The 16,489-nt window shown below is 44.7% G+C and overlaps 1 protein-coding gene across 1 annotated transcript; it reads left to right on the plus strand.

Moving 5' to 3' along the window:
- The first annotated feature begins 6,062 nt into the window (after positions 1-6,062).
- On the plus strand, positions 6,063-15,042 carry LOC146342967 (vomeronasal type-2 receptor 26-like). Its single transcript, XM_084808104.1, has 5 exons — positions 6,063-6,364; positions 6,745-7,576; positions 7,922-8,149; positions 9,149-9,275; positions 14,141-15,042. The coding sequence occupies exons 1-5, from the start codon at positions 6,063-6,065 to the stop codon at positions 15,040-15,042; spliced, it is 2,391 nt and encodes a 796-aa protein (XP_084664230.1).
- Positions 15,043-16,489: the final 1,447 nt, after the last annotated feature.

Raw genomic sequence — 16,489 nt, forward strand, 5'->3', positions numbered from 1 at the left:
CCGGGACAGCACTCACCTGTGGCGGATCCGGTGGCGCGGCAGCAGATTCGGCAGCGGTGGGTGCGGCGGCAGCGAATTCGGTGGCGGGAGCAGCAGCAGGAGGTGCGGTGGGGGTGGCAGCAGGTGCAGCGGGGGACGGCAGCGGGGGCGCCGGGTTTGACGGAGGGTGCTGCAGCGGGGCAGCGGGTGCTGCGGCAGCGCAGTAGGTACAGGGGGCAGCAGCAGCAGGTGAGGCAGGGGCGCGGCGGCTGCTGCAGCGGGGTGGCAGGTGTGGCAGGGCGGCAGTGGCAGGGGCTGTGGGGCGGTGGCGGGGCGGCGGGTGCTGCGGGTGCTGCTGCAGGGCGGCGGCGGCTGGTGCGGTGGGGGCGGGGGCGGCGGGGGCTGCGTTGGGGCAGCGGGGGCAGCAGTGGGGGTGGCAGTGGCAGCGGTGGCTGGTCTCCTGGCTGGCTGCGACTGGGCTCAGCTTACACAAATATTTACATAAGCTAGAACGGCGAAAAATAGTGAATGCAAATGGCGGCCGCCGTAGCCGCCACCATTTGCGTACTTTTTTTTTTACTTTGCCGTGATAGGCTATGTAAATATTTACATAGCCTATCATGGTTAAGTACAGGGATGCAAACGGTGGCGGCTACAGCCACCGCCATTTGCGTCCCTGCTGCCCAGTGGCCGTATGTCCGGCTGTGGGCGGAGCCAGCTGGCGGCTCCGTGGAATCCCTGCAGAGTAGAGCCAGCCAGGCAGGACTCCTGGGGGAGGGACAGAGCGCCTCCCCTATGTTGAGGATTCTGGGTGGAGGGACGGAGCGCCTCCCCCCAACCGCTAAGAAGATCCGCGAAACGATAAGTGACTTTCATACATCCCTACTTCTTAAGAGATGTCAAATAAGAAGGTGAGATACCATAACTGGACACAATCCCATGGGGCATTGGAGAGCAAGTTCTGTTAGTCACTGAGTATAGATCATGTCTTTCAATGTTGTCTTTCAAGAACTGAGAGGCTGACCATGCGCTGTGGCTGAAAGGGAGTCCTGAAGTATCATTCTCCTTTGGCCATTGATCAGATGGGAGACCAAACAGAGGCCACTTGCAGACCATCAGCTCCCCATGATTTGACTGAGTTTCTGCTTATCCTGTCCTAAGCCTGAATCAGAGTCTGGCTCTGAACCCATAGGCCCCGTGGTGGCACTGGGGCTAATGAGGCTGGAGCTAGGCCCAACAGGTTCTGTGAGCAAAGAGTTTCCTATGTATGGATTACATATATTTACATAAACTAATACACATGTCACCCCCCAAAAAACTGCACATCCAGACAGAGCACTTTACCAACACTGGTAGAGTCCGAAAGCTGGGTGCCATGTGGACATGAGCACAGTTTGACTTGCAAGGCCAAACAAGGACTCTCTGACTCCCATGTGAGTAGGGAAGGATGGACTCACCACCGTCCACACCGCTGGGTGCTGCCAAACAACTCCCATCTGCCTGGCTGTGTTCAGCTAACTGGATGACCTACCAACCAGTCTGCCATTGACCCATAAGTGCCTGTTGGCCACCCAATCCCTCAACAAGATGCCACTGTGAGAATAAATGGCAGCTTGGGTTTTTGGTAAATATAATGCTGAATACAAGTTTTGGTGAAGCAGCTACCACACAGTTTTAATTGGAACGTTCCATCTTTTCATTCTCTTGGATACTCTAGCAGAAGCTCCATTGGCAAAGCTGACCATCTAAATCAATTTGTGAGTGAATGGCGGTGGCTCCAGGTTCCCCAAGAATGGCTTAGTCTCTATTCAGTCTTCCTGTTTTTGCCCATCCAGGAGCCTCCCCTGGGTATTTGTAGGGCACTAAGTGAAGCCCTTTTCTCTATAAGGTGGTATGCGGAAATTGCTCCATTTTTGAATGTGGAACTAAATCTGAAAAACAAGGGTGGTCTGTGTCCACAGAACTGTTTTCTAATTTTTGGCAGACTAGGAAGTTAAGTCATTTTGGCTTCCACTCTCCCTTAAGTGAGGTAATTATAGCCATTCCCAGTTAGGGATGGATGGACTCACCCATGCCTGGACTCGTCGGATGACTGCCGAACTGCTGTAGCCCGCCCCTACTCATGGTGCTGTGCTAGCTTCAGCATGGCACAGCAAGTGCCCACTGAGGCCACAGGGACAGCCATCTTCCCTAGCAAGACACCGTTGTGCGCAACAATGGTGGCTCGGACACTTCCAGGTAGGTAGTGTTGCGTAATTGGCTGCCGTTCAGGGGCCATCTGCACAACATTACAAATGTGAATGCTCCATTCAAGTGGGGTCTGGGAGGGGGGAAGGGGGAGTCCATCAGACTCTGCCCCCACCCCCCATGGACTCTTGTGACATCCCTACTCCTGGTTTATTTGTTTGAAATGGGTCCATCTGCATTCCATGGCTCGACGAGCAGGGTTTGGGAGATTGAGCACGGGGCGGGGGGAGGACCAGCCTCCCAGGCCCAGTCATGCCCCCATGACAACCCAAATTACCTCAATGATGAAGCATAGAAATGAAATATCCTGAGGCTTTACACACACTTTATAGTCTCCTTAAACTGATGACACGATAATGGCAGGAGGGATACCATGGTTCTTCCTTCTTCTGCCCTGATGCTAAACATACTTAATTATGGATAGGCACCATTGAATTGCAGAAAGGGATAGTATGTGCATTAGGTAAAAAAATAATGCAGTGAGCATCTGTAACTGTGTACATGTCCAGTCATTTCCGGAGTATAAAACATTTTTAAACATATGAAGAAAGAAAGGGGGCATTAGAGAGCACGTCAGCCCTGCTGAGCCTCGATGGGTTCATGCCGGCCAAAGTGTTATTTGCCACTGCCACCATCACCTGCCACTCCCTGGGATTCATTGGGGGGCAGGGGCATGGCCTGCAGTGCCCAGGACTTCGGCCTAGCTGATCCACAACTGGAGGTATTGTTTCCCTTGTTGGAGGCATTTCCAAAGCTCCCTTCCATTCAATGTTTTGGGGGAGATTCCTACTTTTGAAATTCAATATATTGATTGTGTCAATGTTTCCCACTCAGATCCTGACTCAAATATATGCTGAATTTCATAGCCTTGTGGTCATTGTTTACAACTTGTCCCACACCAATTCACCCCTGGACTGTGTTTAAGAGAAAAGCAAGGTGATCCTCTCGATAATTTGACATCTAACTATTCTAAGTCATAAATTTCCTTTTATACAGACATTTGACTCACATTCCTCTAATAAAACAGGACTTGGGCAGTGACCTAATGTCAGAATTGCATAATGCTTTGTCTCCCAATCATTGCTGAGCCCAACATTCCTGTTGGTGTTTGCTCCCTATGGGAATATTTACCACCTCCCATTTATTACACCACAAGGAGGAGAGATTACTGGAGTTCAGATATGGGGGGTGGAATTAATATGTTTGCTATGGATACAGCTCTGAGAACTCAATCACTGAAGAACTGATTATTTCTCCTTGGCATTATTCAAATCACAGTAATTTGTTCACCTGGCCAAAGCTCCAAATAATTCCCACAAGGCAGTTGAGAAAAATAAACAAGGAAGCCTGAAAATGATTATAAATGAACTCCAGTGCCCCCCCCCCCAAGCTGGGAATAGGGTTGCAATGCAGGCAGAGAACTATCTGATGTTTCTGATGCCCTCAGTCTCCCCGCCCCCATCCAATGTAGCCTGTTTAAGTCAGGGAGTTCATCTGGATGAAAACAGGAGAAACTGTCTACAGAGAGGTTAGTTCACCAGGATGTTGTGGCTACTGGTGATCCACTTTCAGCTGCTTGACATCGTGTGCAAAGCAGAGAGTATAAAATGCCCCAGAAGTGATCCCTTCCCCATTCCACATGACTGGTTCCAGCCAGGTGGCCTCATTATTGGTGGGATGGTTTCTCAGATCACCTATGCTTTCAATGAAGTATTGTTCAAGAAGCATCCTTATCTAAATCTGTTTGACCTTCCAAAGTAAGTATCCCCCCCCCACATGCCAACTACAAATAACTGTGGATATAAATGTGTAAATGTGAAAATGGATGTGTAAATATTTAAGTTTTGGGTTCTCACATATTCATTTGTTAAAAAAAAGCAACCTCTGTCACTTTTGTCCGGAATATAGAGAACATTGCAAATCTTATTAAATTCTAATCAAAAGCGAACTGAACTGAAAATCTGACCCACCCCTACTGTAACTTTATTCAATTCATTACCCTCAGGCCTCCACTCTCATGATAGTATCTAAATCTGGACACCCCCCCAGCACACACACCCTGCACCTTTCTTTGAGTAGATGCTAGATAGAAATTTAAAGTACTGTGTGCTTGGTCGTTTAGAATCCATTATAGCAGGTGTGGGCAAAAAGTCACACACCGGAGGATGCTTGACTCCTACTACCATCAACCCCAGCTATCATCACCAATGATACTTTAGTCCAAGGATTATTGGAATACGAAAGGTTCTTGACCCCTGTATTAGGGTCACTTAGACTATATAAAAAAGATAGTTAACTTAAAGCAGGGTGAGGAAGAAAAGAATGGAATACATTTATTGGCACATAATTGTGAGATGATGCTCAAAGAATGAACCCCAAGGCTTTCTCAGTCTTATGCATTCCACTAATGGCACAATCAATATGGAATTTGTTCTCTCACAATGAGAATTCTTTCTAGTCTGGAACGTGACATGAGGGTAGGGAAAGTGAATGCATTCTTAAAATTGCACCGAAATGGCCCCAAATGTGCATGCCCCCAGATGTGTGCCAGGTGCATGAAGTATCTCCACTGCCAAGGACATGGTGGAAGTTAAACCTAAACAGTGATCCTGTCATGCTTCACAAACCATACAAAATGGGGGAAATCTGCAAAATCCAGAAGAACTTTGCATCAAGCATCTCTGTATACAGGCATCCATGTGCTATCAGTTTTCAAAGAATATTTAACAGACGGTTCAGCAACAAGAATAACAAGAACAAGGGAAGTAGCAAAGGATTTCAGACAAACATGGGTAGCTGAATATAGCATAAGGCTACTCCACACAGAGGATTTTCATCCCATGATTTTCCTGGGACTTCTGCTTCCAGATTCTTGGTGAGATTAAGATTGGCCTTTTACATGTGCTTCCCGTCCCCCTGCTTCCCCCCTTTATCTGTGAGTTCTATATGTTTTGTTATACAACGACTAGATGGCACTACTGCTATAGTGCCACTTCCACTTTATATGTACCAATTTAAACCAATTCAAACTGCTTCTTTTTATCAGCTCAGTATTTCCATTCCAAATATAGCCAGGGAAATGTTTGGAAACCACGGGTGGGGCACTGGAGGTTGACAGCATGAAGTAAAGGAGCCACAATCCTCTGTGAGCAACCAATGTCAATCACCAGATAAAAGCGTGATGTGGAGATGCCCATAGTGATTTATTTATTACATAACTATACCGCCCAATATCCAAAGCTATTATTGTTGTGATATTGAATTAGCATCATATCTGTGTTTTTCATTGATTAATAATGGAAACGGTTCCAAACTGAGCGTTTGCCAGAGAAATAACAGAAGAGCAAGAAACTGACGCTATGATAAAATGTTTCCTCCAGCACACAAAGAACTGCTTAGAGTAGGAGAAAAATGGGAGCAGGGTGGATTTAAGTTATCCTGAGAAGTGGGCTTGCATCCCATCCCTTCTCACGTGATTCTGAACATTATCTTATAGACTAAGAAATTATGATACCATTAGCTTAGAGCTCTCACAACAGTATCCAAAGAGTGTAACCACTGTGATAAACTACATCCATTTCCCAGGGAAATCAGCATGCCAGATCATGGCATTGTGCTGGCGTTGTTTTATGTTAGTGCAGCTGGCGTTCCGATGTGCAATAAATTATATAAATCTACAGAGGGAAGTGTTCATTAGCTCAGCAAAATCCGTAACATTTTTTTAAATCTCTTACACTCTAAATCAGTTAGGGACAGGTATTCCTGGTATTGTTACAGAATTAACTCAGACATTCTAGACTTTCCTTTTGAAGTTGTAAATTAACACTATTTGCAGTATGGTAACAAAATTCTACCAGCACGTCCTGGCCTTGGCATTTGCTGTGAATCAGATCAACAAGGATCCCCACATCTTGACCAATGTCTCACTCGGCCTCCACATCTATGACAGCTACCATGATGAAAGGATGACCTATCGGACCACTCTGGACCTGCTCTTCAAGTCACATCGATTTGTCCCCAACTACAAATGTGACACCCAGAAAAACCTCTTAGCCATAGCTTGGGGACTTGGTTCTGATACGTCTTCTCGTATGGCAGATGTTTTCAGTTTCTACAAAATACCACAGGTAGGATGTCTGTATGTGTTATGGAAGGGGGGGTAATCTGTTCAGTTTGCATGTTAGTAAGTAACACATTGGGGTAATACAGAAATGTTTGGCACATGTCCAGATCAAAGTGGGGCTCCTCTAAAGCATCCCAAATTGAATCTGAGTCAAGATTCAGAGGAACAGAAAGGTACAGTGTGTCTGCAAAAATTGAAACATTTCTGGCCAATATCAACATATAAAGGCAATGTGGGGGTGGGGGAGTGGGGGAGTGGGGGAGAGGTGGTGCTATACTTTTATAAGTCCAAAGTCCAACTGCATGAACAATCATGTATACACTGAGACTTATCCTTTCCCATCTCTAAAACATCTCCATTTAGCTCACGTGTAGCTCAAGGTCCCCAGAGGCGAGAGACACAAGTGAGACAACTTCCATTTACCACATGGTCCCAAATGATGCCCTCCAGTACATTGGGATTATACGGTTACTTCAAAACTTTGGATGGACATGGGTTGGCATCCTCATTCTTGATAACAACAGTGGAGAATATTTCTTGCAGACTCTGGAGCCATTGCTCTCCAAAAATGGAATCTGTTCTGCCTTCACACAAGCAATCCCACAAGTAGCCCGTCTGGATAAATTGGCTGAGTTTTCTGATACACTCTCAAAAATTTCTGAAACTTTCACAAATAATAAAGTCAGTGTATTTATCATCTATGGAGAATCTTTGGCAATTTCATGGCTGAGAACTCTTATGTTACTAAGAGATCCTAGAAATCAGGGAAACTCATCATGGAGAAAGGTGTGGATAATGACAACCCAGATGGATTTCATATTAACGGGCCTTCAGAGGGGTTGGGATCTTGAGATGTTCCAAGGTGCCCTTTCTTTTACAACTCACTCAAAGGATCTTCTCGCATTCAGGGAATTCCTTCTACTTATAAAGCCTGATTGGACTCAAGGAGATGATTTCCTCAAGGATTTCTGGGAGCAAGCATTTGACTGTTCCTTCCCTGACCCAGCAGTGCCAGAAAAGGTCGATGGGATGTGTACTGGAGAGGAGAGGCTGGAGAGTCTTCCTGGGCCTCACTTTGAAATGGACATGACTGGCCACAGCTACAGCATCTATAATGCTGTCTATGCTGTGGCTCATGCTTTGCATGCCAAGATCTCATCCACTTCCAACTCCAGAGCAATGGTGGGGGGTAAAATGCTCGACCCTAAAGATATGCAGCCTTGGCAGGTAAGCTCTCCATAAAAGATGCATTCATTTTGGTAAACAGAATAATTCACAGTCAGAATTCCTCTAGCTTTATACTCCAAGAATGACTGATGGATGAAGTTGTACATCACACTCATTAATGTTTTCTGGGTTTAAATTTCTTCCTATGATTTAATAATCATCATAGTTTAAATCTTGAGGTCCATAGTGATGCTTTGTCAGATGAAACTACATGAACAAGACCAGCAAAGAAAGATGAACTAATATGTTTTATCCCCTCCTCCCAGTTTTCCATCAGTAAACAAACTATCTAATATATTGTATTTACCCCATAATTCTCTTTATGCCATTTTCTCTTGCAACAAGCTCCACTCCTTTCTTCAAGGCATTTCATTTAACAACTCAGCTGGAGAAACAGTGTCCTTTAATTATCAAAGAGAAATAGCAGGTGGATTTGACATCATGAACTTGGTCACATTTCCAAACAACTCCTTCCAGAGAGTTAAAGTTGGAAGGGTGGAAGCGAATGTTCCTGAAGGAAAACAACTCATCATTGATGAGGGTGTTATTGTGTGGCACAGAAGTTTCAACCAGGTATGTATTCTGCAGTGTTCTTGGAGGACCTTCCCTTCTCCAGGTAGTTCATTCAGCTGCATGACGTTTCCTTTGGAATCTATGATGAGACAACAATACCTTAGCAGGGTGTAACATGCTGTCTGAGCTACACTCTGGGTTGCCTCCCCCAACATAACCAGCTGTTTTACTGCCCTGTTTTCTTACTCCTACCCCCCCACACACACATGTATGCACACACCAACACACTGATTGTGTTGATCACTGCCCCCCCCCCGCTTATCAGGTGGAAAGAAGGGACAAATGTGCCCCTTTCCTTTTTTATTTGGAAACATTTACAGACATTCCAGAATGCCCAACAACTTATTTAAAATGATTTGGAGCAGGAAAGGAAAAGAAGCAGGTTGTTTCCTTCCTCCCAGTCTAATCACCCCCATCTTTTCCACATCCTTTACCAGGAAGCTGTGGATACAGACTGTGGTGACAGCTGTGACAGAGGCTCAGGGGCCTCAGCTGACAGCAGGATAGTCACCACATCGTTTGTGGATTTTCCACTAGTCATCTTGGAGCCAGATTACCTGAAGGATCATGTCATTCAGCTGTATGAAGTTTCCTTTGCGGCCTATGATGACACTACAATGCTTTATCAGGAGTTGGCATACTGTTTGAGTTATCCTCTTGTGTGCCTCGCCTATACACACCTGGGTGTTTCACTGCCTTGATTTCTTAGTCCTGCCCACCCCGCTTCACACACACCAATTTTGTTGAACACTTTCCACCCCCACCAGTTATCAGGGGTATCATGTGCTCCATGGTCCATCTTTAGTGGTGCTACAAAACTAGGTGGAACATTGATGCCCCAAATATCTATTTTCTTATTTTGAAAATAATGGTACACTTCCTGTACAAATGACACATGATTAATCTTTTTCATAGCTGCAAGCTGGAAAAAAAAGGGCAACACACACAGAGACGTATGTACATTTCTTCTGTCGTAATTCCTTTCATTCATATGAATAGGTGGTTCCACGTTCTCTGTGTAATGTACACTGCCACCCTGGTAGCCAGAAGAAAAGGAAGGAAGGGGAGAAGTTTTGCTGCTATGACTGTGTCCCATGCCCCAAAGGGAAGATTTCAAACAAAATGGGTAGGCTAAGTAGTATTCGATTTCTCAGTAATGCAGCCTTGATTGGAACTGTTGTTTCAGGGCCAAACTAAACCTCCACATGGTGGAGCTCTGTGTGCTAGCTTTCTCTACTCTCTTGTAAGCACATGCAACCCAGATTTGGAGCAGTACCATGGTACTCCAGGAGAAAAGGATTTAAGCTTCCATCCTCCACACTTATTTATCCACAAAATTCCACTCCTCCTTGTAGTTTTAAACAAACAAACAAACAAACATAAAACACTGAGAGAGGGGCTGGAATACCTTGAATCTTAAATCCCCCTGGTTATTCTCCTGATCTGAACTGAGATTGTAAACACTTACGTGAACGTAGAGAAAGCTGACATCCATAGTTTCACTGTGTCTGCCTGAATGAACATTAAGTTTTGCCCTCAGATGTTCATTTCTAAGTGATAAATTGTCGTTGTTTGCTAGCCAGATTGTGCAGTCATTTTTTTTTTTAAGTGGGAAAATGTGCCTCATTCATTCATAGTTATAGGAATTGCCATCACACTGTAATCACATGTAATCACATACTTGCATATCTCTCCTCAAATGAAACATGCTTTTCAGATCTCAAACTGAGGGTCATGGTGTGCTGTGGGGAGATTAAATCATAGACTTCTATCAGACAGACATTAGTAATAGAACACAAATCTTGGTTAAACAACCCTGAAGTCTGAGTTTGAGAAGCGGAACTTTGGCATGCAGCTCATATTCTTACAACTGTTGAGACATGAGAAGGAGGTGAATGCAGGAAGAGGTAACACAGAATAAAAAGAGATCACAGAGGAGATTTATGTACTTACATACTTACTAACTAACTAACTAACTAATTTATTTACAATATTTGTATACCTGACCACATACAAAGATTTTGAACAGCGGATAGAACAAAAGAATAAAGACCATGTTAACATAACTACTGTTTTTAAAAAGAAACAGAGGTCTGACAAGCTGAGTCCCGATAAAACCGCAGTGAGTCCCTTGAGGGAAAAATATCAGTGTTTTCAGGGCGCACCGAAAGCAGCAAAACATTGGCACCTGCCTGACCCGGAAAGGTGGGGAATCCCGTAGGAAGGGGGCCAGCCCATGCTTTTGTCCTCAAAGTGTGATGCAAAAAGGTCACAGTAGGTCCCCAATGGGGCTAGGGCCCCATGTGCCGGGGAGGGTGCTAACAGCCCGCAGACCACCAGGGCTTCAAAGATCAAAGCCAGAGGAGAGGTTCAAAGCCAGACAACGATGTAGAAGGACATTCCGGAAACAAAGAGACATGCAGTGAGCTTCAGCAAAGTGGGGCAAATTAGAGGCAGAGGTGATGTGGTCATCAGAGAACTGTCTGACAGTGGAGAAAGGGAGAGAGAAGAGAGATGCAGAAAAGGAAGAAATCAGATCACAGACATGATCTGTGATTTTAATTCTCCTAGAAAAAATGAGGCAAAGGTTGAATTCTGGTAAATCGTTCTCCTGACCAGGAAACAATTCTCTCATACCACAAGGGTGAATAAGCAATGTCTGAGCCTGCCAGAATTCTCTGAACATCATATTGCTACTCACATCATGCTTGATGCCTGTTTGCATTCATGATCAATGTTCACAATCACTGCTGACCCTGCGTGAATTGGAGACTTGTGCAAAGCAAGCATCGAATGGGAGATCAGAGCAAGTTTCCACAAATCTGTGTGAATTTCCTCTTTGAACAAGAGCAGACCTGATACAGCCAAGGAGGAAATTTGTGCAAATGAGTAAATTTGTTCAAATCGAACTGGGAATTGGGAATGAGAGGAATGCATGCACGTGTTCGAGAATGTATGATCATTTTGGTGGGAACACGCACGGAGTCGTCTTCAGAGCTTTGAACAGGGCATGCACACATGTTTCGCAAATGAAATCAACATTCTTTTACATCCCCAACAATGGGAAATGATGGAGAACATGCACCAATCGATCCATGTAGGTCTCTTTATCTGGGTGCCTCAAGAGTCTTTAGAATGAGGGCTAGAGGAGGAGAATGCAAGTACTGCCAAGCTCTGAGCACCCTTGGAGCCCTTATTACACCAAGAGCATACATAATGAACATGAATACAGGAAGTGGGTGGGAATAACCAGACAGAGTTGGACTGCTGAGAAGGCTCTAAATTCCACTCCCTCCATGAGTAATGAGTATAAAGCACCGAGTGCGATTTGTTTCCATGGGCATGTTGGGTAGAGGACTTTGGCTTTTATTCATTCATTCATTCATTCATTCATTTGTTTAGCACATTTCTCATCAGCCCAATAGCTATATTCTCTTTTAGGGTCAGTCACTGCTTTTAATGTGTTCATTGGTTGTTGCAATGTTTGATGTATGGAATTATTTTCTCCTCAGGCTCTCAGGTGCCCAATTCAGGAGGTAGCTTCAGACACTTGTTTAAGTTAGTGACTAGGAGATCAGACCTCCAGTGCATGTACTGGAGGTCTCACACTTTTATGCATACTTGGAATACAAAGTGAGAGTCCATCATACTGATACATTGGATTAGAGTTCCACAAGTAGAAATGGCAGGTTCCTTATCCTGCCTGATCCTCAGCCTTCCTGGAGGGGAGGGGAGGTTTAGGGACAATCCACTAGGCAATACTAAAAAGACAGCAAGTCAGAGCTTCTCAGTAACAGAATCGATTCATGAGAATAGATGACAGCAAAAAATAAAATACAAATAAAAAATAACCTATGTCCATATGGTCATTCATTTTTTTTACTTGCCCATAAAACAGAGACACTGTGCCCAATCCGAAAATTTTCAGGACTAATGCTTTGGGAGGAGGATTATTAAGTTCTATGACAAACACAGAATGTATAGGCAGCAAATGACAAGCTGGGTCTTCCTCTACAGTAACCTAAAATATAATGGATGCATGCATTTCTAAAAATTGCCTCTAAAACAAACGTCTGAATGAAATATCACAAGTCTGATTCCTGGGATGGCGGTATAATGCCTTCAAATGCTATGGTGATAGGTTGCAAAACAGAGACATTACATGCAGGGTCCAAGTTTAATTTCAGAAGGAGCATGACTCTCCCTTCTAGAGAAGGGTCTGGTCCACCGGCACGCTGTTCAGAATGGCAGCTGACCCATTAAGTTCAATGGATGTGCAGTAGGTATGTAGAAATCAGCCAAACTCAGGCTTGTTGAATTTTGCCGCGAAGTCTGTCCAACTCATGGTCATTTGAGATTGTGAGCTTTTTCTTCTGGCATGAAAATCGCAAATTGCTTGGGCGTGTACTCGGGTACATCCTTGGGTGCACAATCCGAACTATGCAATCTTGTCCCATGGATGAAATGTGTTTGCATGCACTGTATAAAAAGTAGGGCTGTGCATTGCTTCAGTGCTGAATCTGAATACTGAAGCTAATTGGGCTGCTTTGGGGGTGACTTGGTGAGACCTGAAGCAGATCAGACCAGCACCAAGGTGGTCCAAAGTCAAGTGGATTCCCACCAAAGTGCCTCAATCTGCCTCAGAGATCTGGAGCTATTCTGATGCCTCCTGAAGCCCAGACAGTCTGCCTCTAAAAGTGACAAGTTTTGAAAGATCAGGGAGCGGGTGAGGAGGAGGTTGGAGGGGGGAAAGGGAGAGGAGGAGGAGTGAGTGAACTTTGGTGAATGGCAACACTAGTTGCCAAATTGGGGCTGAACCTAACCCAGCAGTCTCCAATCAGTGACAGTGGTGGGGGGCTGGATACTATATATATTGGAGATCGGCCTGTGTTTGTTTCCTTGTGTGAGACAGGCCTAGGTAGATTTGGTTAGAGAAAGCTGGTTACAGTTGCTGACTTGGCTAGATCTGTGTGGTGTGTGTGCATTGTACTGCAGCTTTGCTGTTCTTCTTCTTTCCCAACCAGCAATTCTCAAGTCAATTACAGCCTTTCTTTATTTTCTACCATCTTTATTAAAAAAAAATTAAAAAAAAATAAAAAGTAATTTATTTTCGTCCTTGCCTTGCCTTGTTCTTTGGCTTCCAACCCTACCCCCTGCTCAGTTCAACCATTGTTACTAGTTTTCCCTTTCTTTCTTTCTTTCTTTCTTTCTTTCTTTCTTTTTCTTCATAAAAAAATAAAAAATATAATACTTTAGTTTCCTGCCTTACCTTGTTCTTTGCCCACCTTCTCAATTCAACTATTTCTTAGTAGCTTTCTCTTTCTTTCTTTCTTTCTTTCTTTCTTTCTTTCTTTCTAAATCACACACACACACACACATCTGAATGATATAAATATATTAAAAAGTAGTTCCCGCTCCTTGTTCTTGGCTCCCCCGCTTTCTCAGTTCATGTATTCTTTCCTTTCCCATTTTTGAACTCTACATCCCCCCCCAAAAAGTAAAGCCCTTTTCTTTGCATGTAGGTAGTTCTGTATTTGCCTTTCTTTTGCCTCGCTCCCTCACTCCCTCCCTGTGTGTGTGTGTGTGTGTGTGTCATTGTGTTGTTGTCAAGGAAGCCCAATATGAGGGGTCTTAGGGGTTTTGGCATGGGAGCTGAGCGTTACCTGGATTTCATGCCCTCTTGTGCAACCAGTGGAAAGTTATAGCTCTTTGTTCTGAGAGTTTTTGTTGAAAAATGCATATAGCACAAAACTACTCTGCCAGCCTGCCTGCCAGCCTGTTTTCCAGGGTATTGTGTATTCCATTCAGCCAAAGAAAGCCTGAACTCATTCACTGTGAAGCTAAATAGAAAAATAGTACTAGGGAAGAGGGGTTATGCTTGGAACCAGATGTCAGAAGTCAGCATGAGCAACAACATCTTTGTGGGAGGCAGAGTGAGTGTAGCCCATGAGTTGAAGTGGTGCTGAAATGGGGCCTCTTTCCATTTTTTAGATCTGGATGACTGTTTCAAATGTCCGGACCATCAATATCCAAGCAAGGATCAAGATCAATGCATTCCTAAGGCTATCAGTTTTCTATCTTACAAAGAACCTCTGGGGGTCAGTTTAGCCTCAGTTGCTCTTTCATTTTCTCTGATCACGGCCTTGGTGCTTGGGATTTTTATTAAACACAGAGATACCCCCATCGTCAAAGCCAACAACCGAGACCTCACCTACACCCTCCTCATCTCTCTCCTGCTTTCTTTCATCACTTCTTTGCTATTCCTTGGCCAACCTGGGAAAGTCACCTGCCTTCTCCGACAACCAACTTTTGGCTTCATCTTTTCAGTGGCTGTATCTTGTGTGTTGGCCAAAACCATCACTGTGGTTGTAGCTTTCATGGCTACCAGACCAGGGACTAACATGAGGAAGTGGGTAGGAAAAAGACTGGCCAACACTATTGTCCTTTGTTGCTCACTTCTTCAAGCAAGTATTTGCACTGTGTGGCTGGCAAAGTCTCCTCCATTCCCTGATGTAGACATGCACTCAGGAAATGGAGAAATCATTGTCCAATGTAATGAAGGGTCAGTGGCCTTGTTTTATGGTGTCCTCAGCTACATGGGCCTCTTGGCCATCACCAGCTTCATTGTGGCATTCTTGGCCCGCAAGTTACCGGACACTTTCAATGAAGCCAAGTTTATTACATTCAGCATGTTGGTGTTTTGCAGTGTGTGGGTCTCCTTTGTTCCCACTTACCTGAGCACAAGAGGAAAAGACATGGTGGCTGTGGAGATCTTCTCCATCTTGTGCTCCAGTGCTGGATTACTAGGTTGCATCTTTTCCCCCAAATGCTACATCATTCTGCTGAGACCTGAGTTGAACAACAGGAAGCAATTAATGAGACAAAACTATTAAAAGATCTGAGTAGTGTTCTTGTTTCACAATGTTATCTTGATGGTAGGATAATGAATTTGGGGGCAAACAGTTCATGATAAGATTAACTGTATAATATGTACATCATTCCCCACTGAGTTCCTGATGCTGCTCAAGCTCCCCATCACCCCAGCTCAACAACTTTCTTTATCAGTTCTAGGTGTTTTGTACCACAGGAGCCATGTTCAGTACAATATGACGTAGCAGATACTATGATTAAAGAAATGACCGGAAACAAAATTATATGATGAGAACAGGATGAAATAGAACAGAATTGAAGTGTGTTCAGAAGGGGAACCCTACACATCAGAATCATCAGAGAGCAGGCACCTGGCAAGAACTTGAAAATGCACAATGGGTTGTATATTAGTCATGTGTTATGATGAGTCATGAAAGTCTAGGTTCCCTGCATTCAAAAACAATACACACCATGGCCTGTTGGAAGTAGGGAGGTATGAAAGTCACTTAAATTTCTGCGGATTATGTTGATGGTGGGGGGGGAAGCATTCCATCCCTCCCCCCAGAATCCTCGATAGGGCGGGAGGCGATCCGTTCCTCCCCCCCCCCGGAATCCTCCACAGCAGGCTGTGCTCCGCGGCAGCTGCGCAGAGCAGCTGGCCAGGCCCAGCCAGGCCAGAACCATCTGCGGCCGGATTGCTGGCCATGGAGGGCTCTGGGGAAAAAACAAAACAAAACCACGTACGCAAATGGTGGAGCCTATGGCCGCTGCCATTTGCGTTCCTTATTTTTGGCCATCTTAGTCCATGTAAATATTTACGTAGACTATGATGGCAAAAATAAAGGGGAACACAAATAGCATAGCAGGTGCTATTTGCATCCATTTTTGATTCACCGTTTACGTAGGCTATGTAAAATATTTACGTAGGCTAAAATGGCGTATCAAAAAGGGACGCAAATAGCCCCTGCTATGCTATTTGCGTTCCCCTTTATTTTTATTTTTTTTAAACCCAGCCATGAATGTTGTTGTTCAGTCATTCAGTCGTGTCCGAATCTTCATGACCCCATGGACCACAGCACGCCAGGCCTACCTGTCCTGCGTTCTCTCCCGGAGTGTGCTCAAGTTCATATTCATTGCATCGGTGATGCTATCTAGCGATCTCATCCTCTGCCGTCCCCTTCTCCTTTTGCCTTCAGTATTTCCCAGCATCAGGGACTTTTCCAGAGAGTTTTCTCTTCGAATTAGGTGGCCAAAATATTTGAGCTTCAGCTTCAGTATCTGACCTTCCAATGAGCAGTCAGGGTTGATTTCCTTTAGGATGGACTGATTTGACCTCCTTGCAGTCCAGGGGACTCGTAAGAGTCTTCTCCAGCACCACAGTTCGAAAGCATCAATTCTTCGGTGCTCAGCCTTCCTTATAGTCCAGCTCTCACAGCCCCACTACAGTCTGCCATGAAAACGCCAGCGCAA

The sequence above is a fragment of the Heloderma suspectum genome, chromosome 6 (genome assembly GCF_057233095.1).
Source record: "Heloderma suspectum isolate Gila_16-S chromosome 6, 16-S_ref, whole genome shotgun sequence".
NCBI lineage: Eukaryota > Metazoa > Chordata > Lepidosauria > Squamata > Helodermatidae > Heloderma > Heloderma suspectum.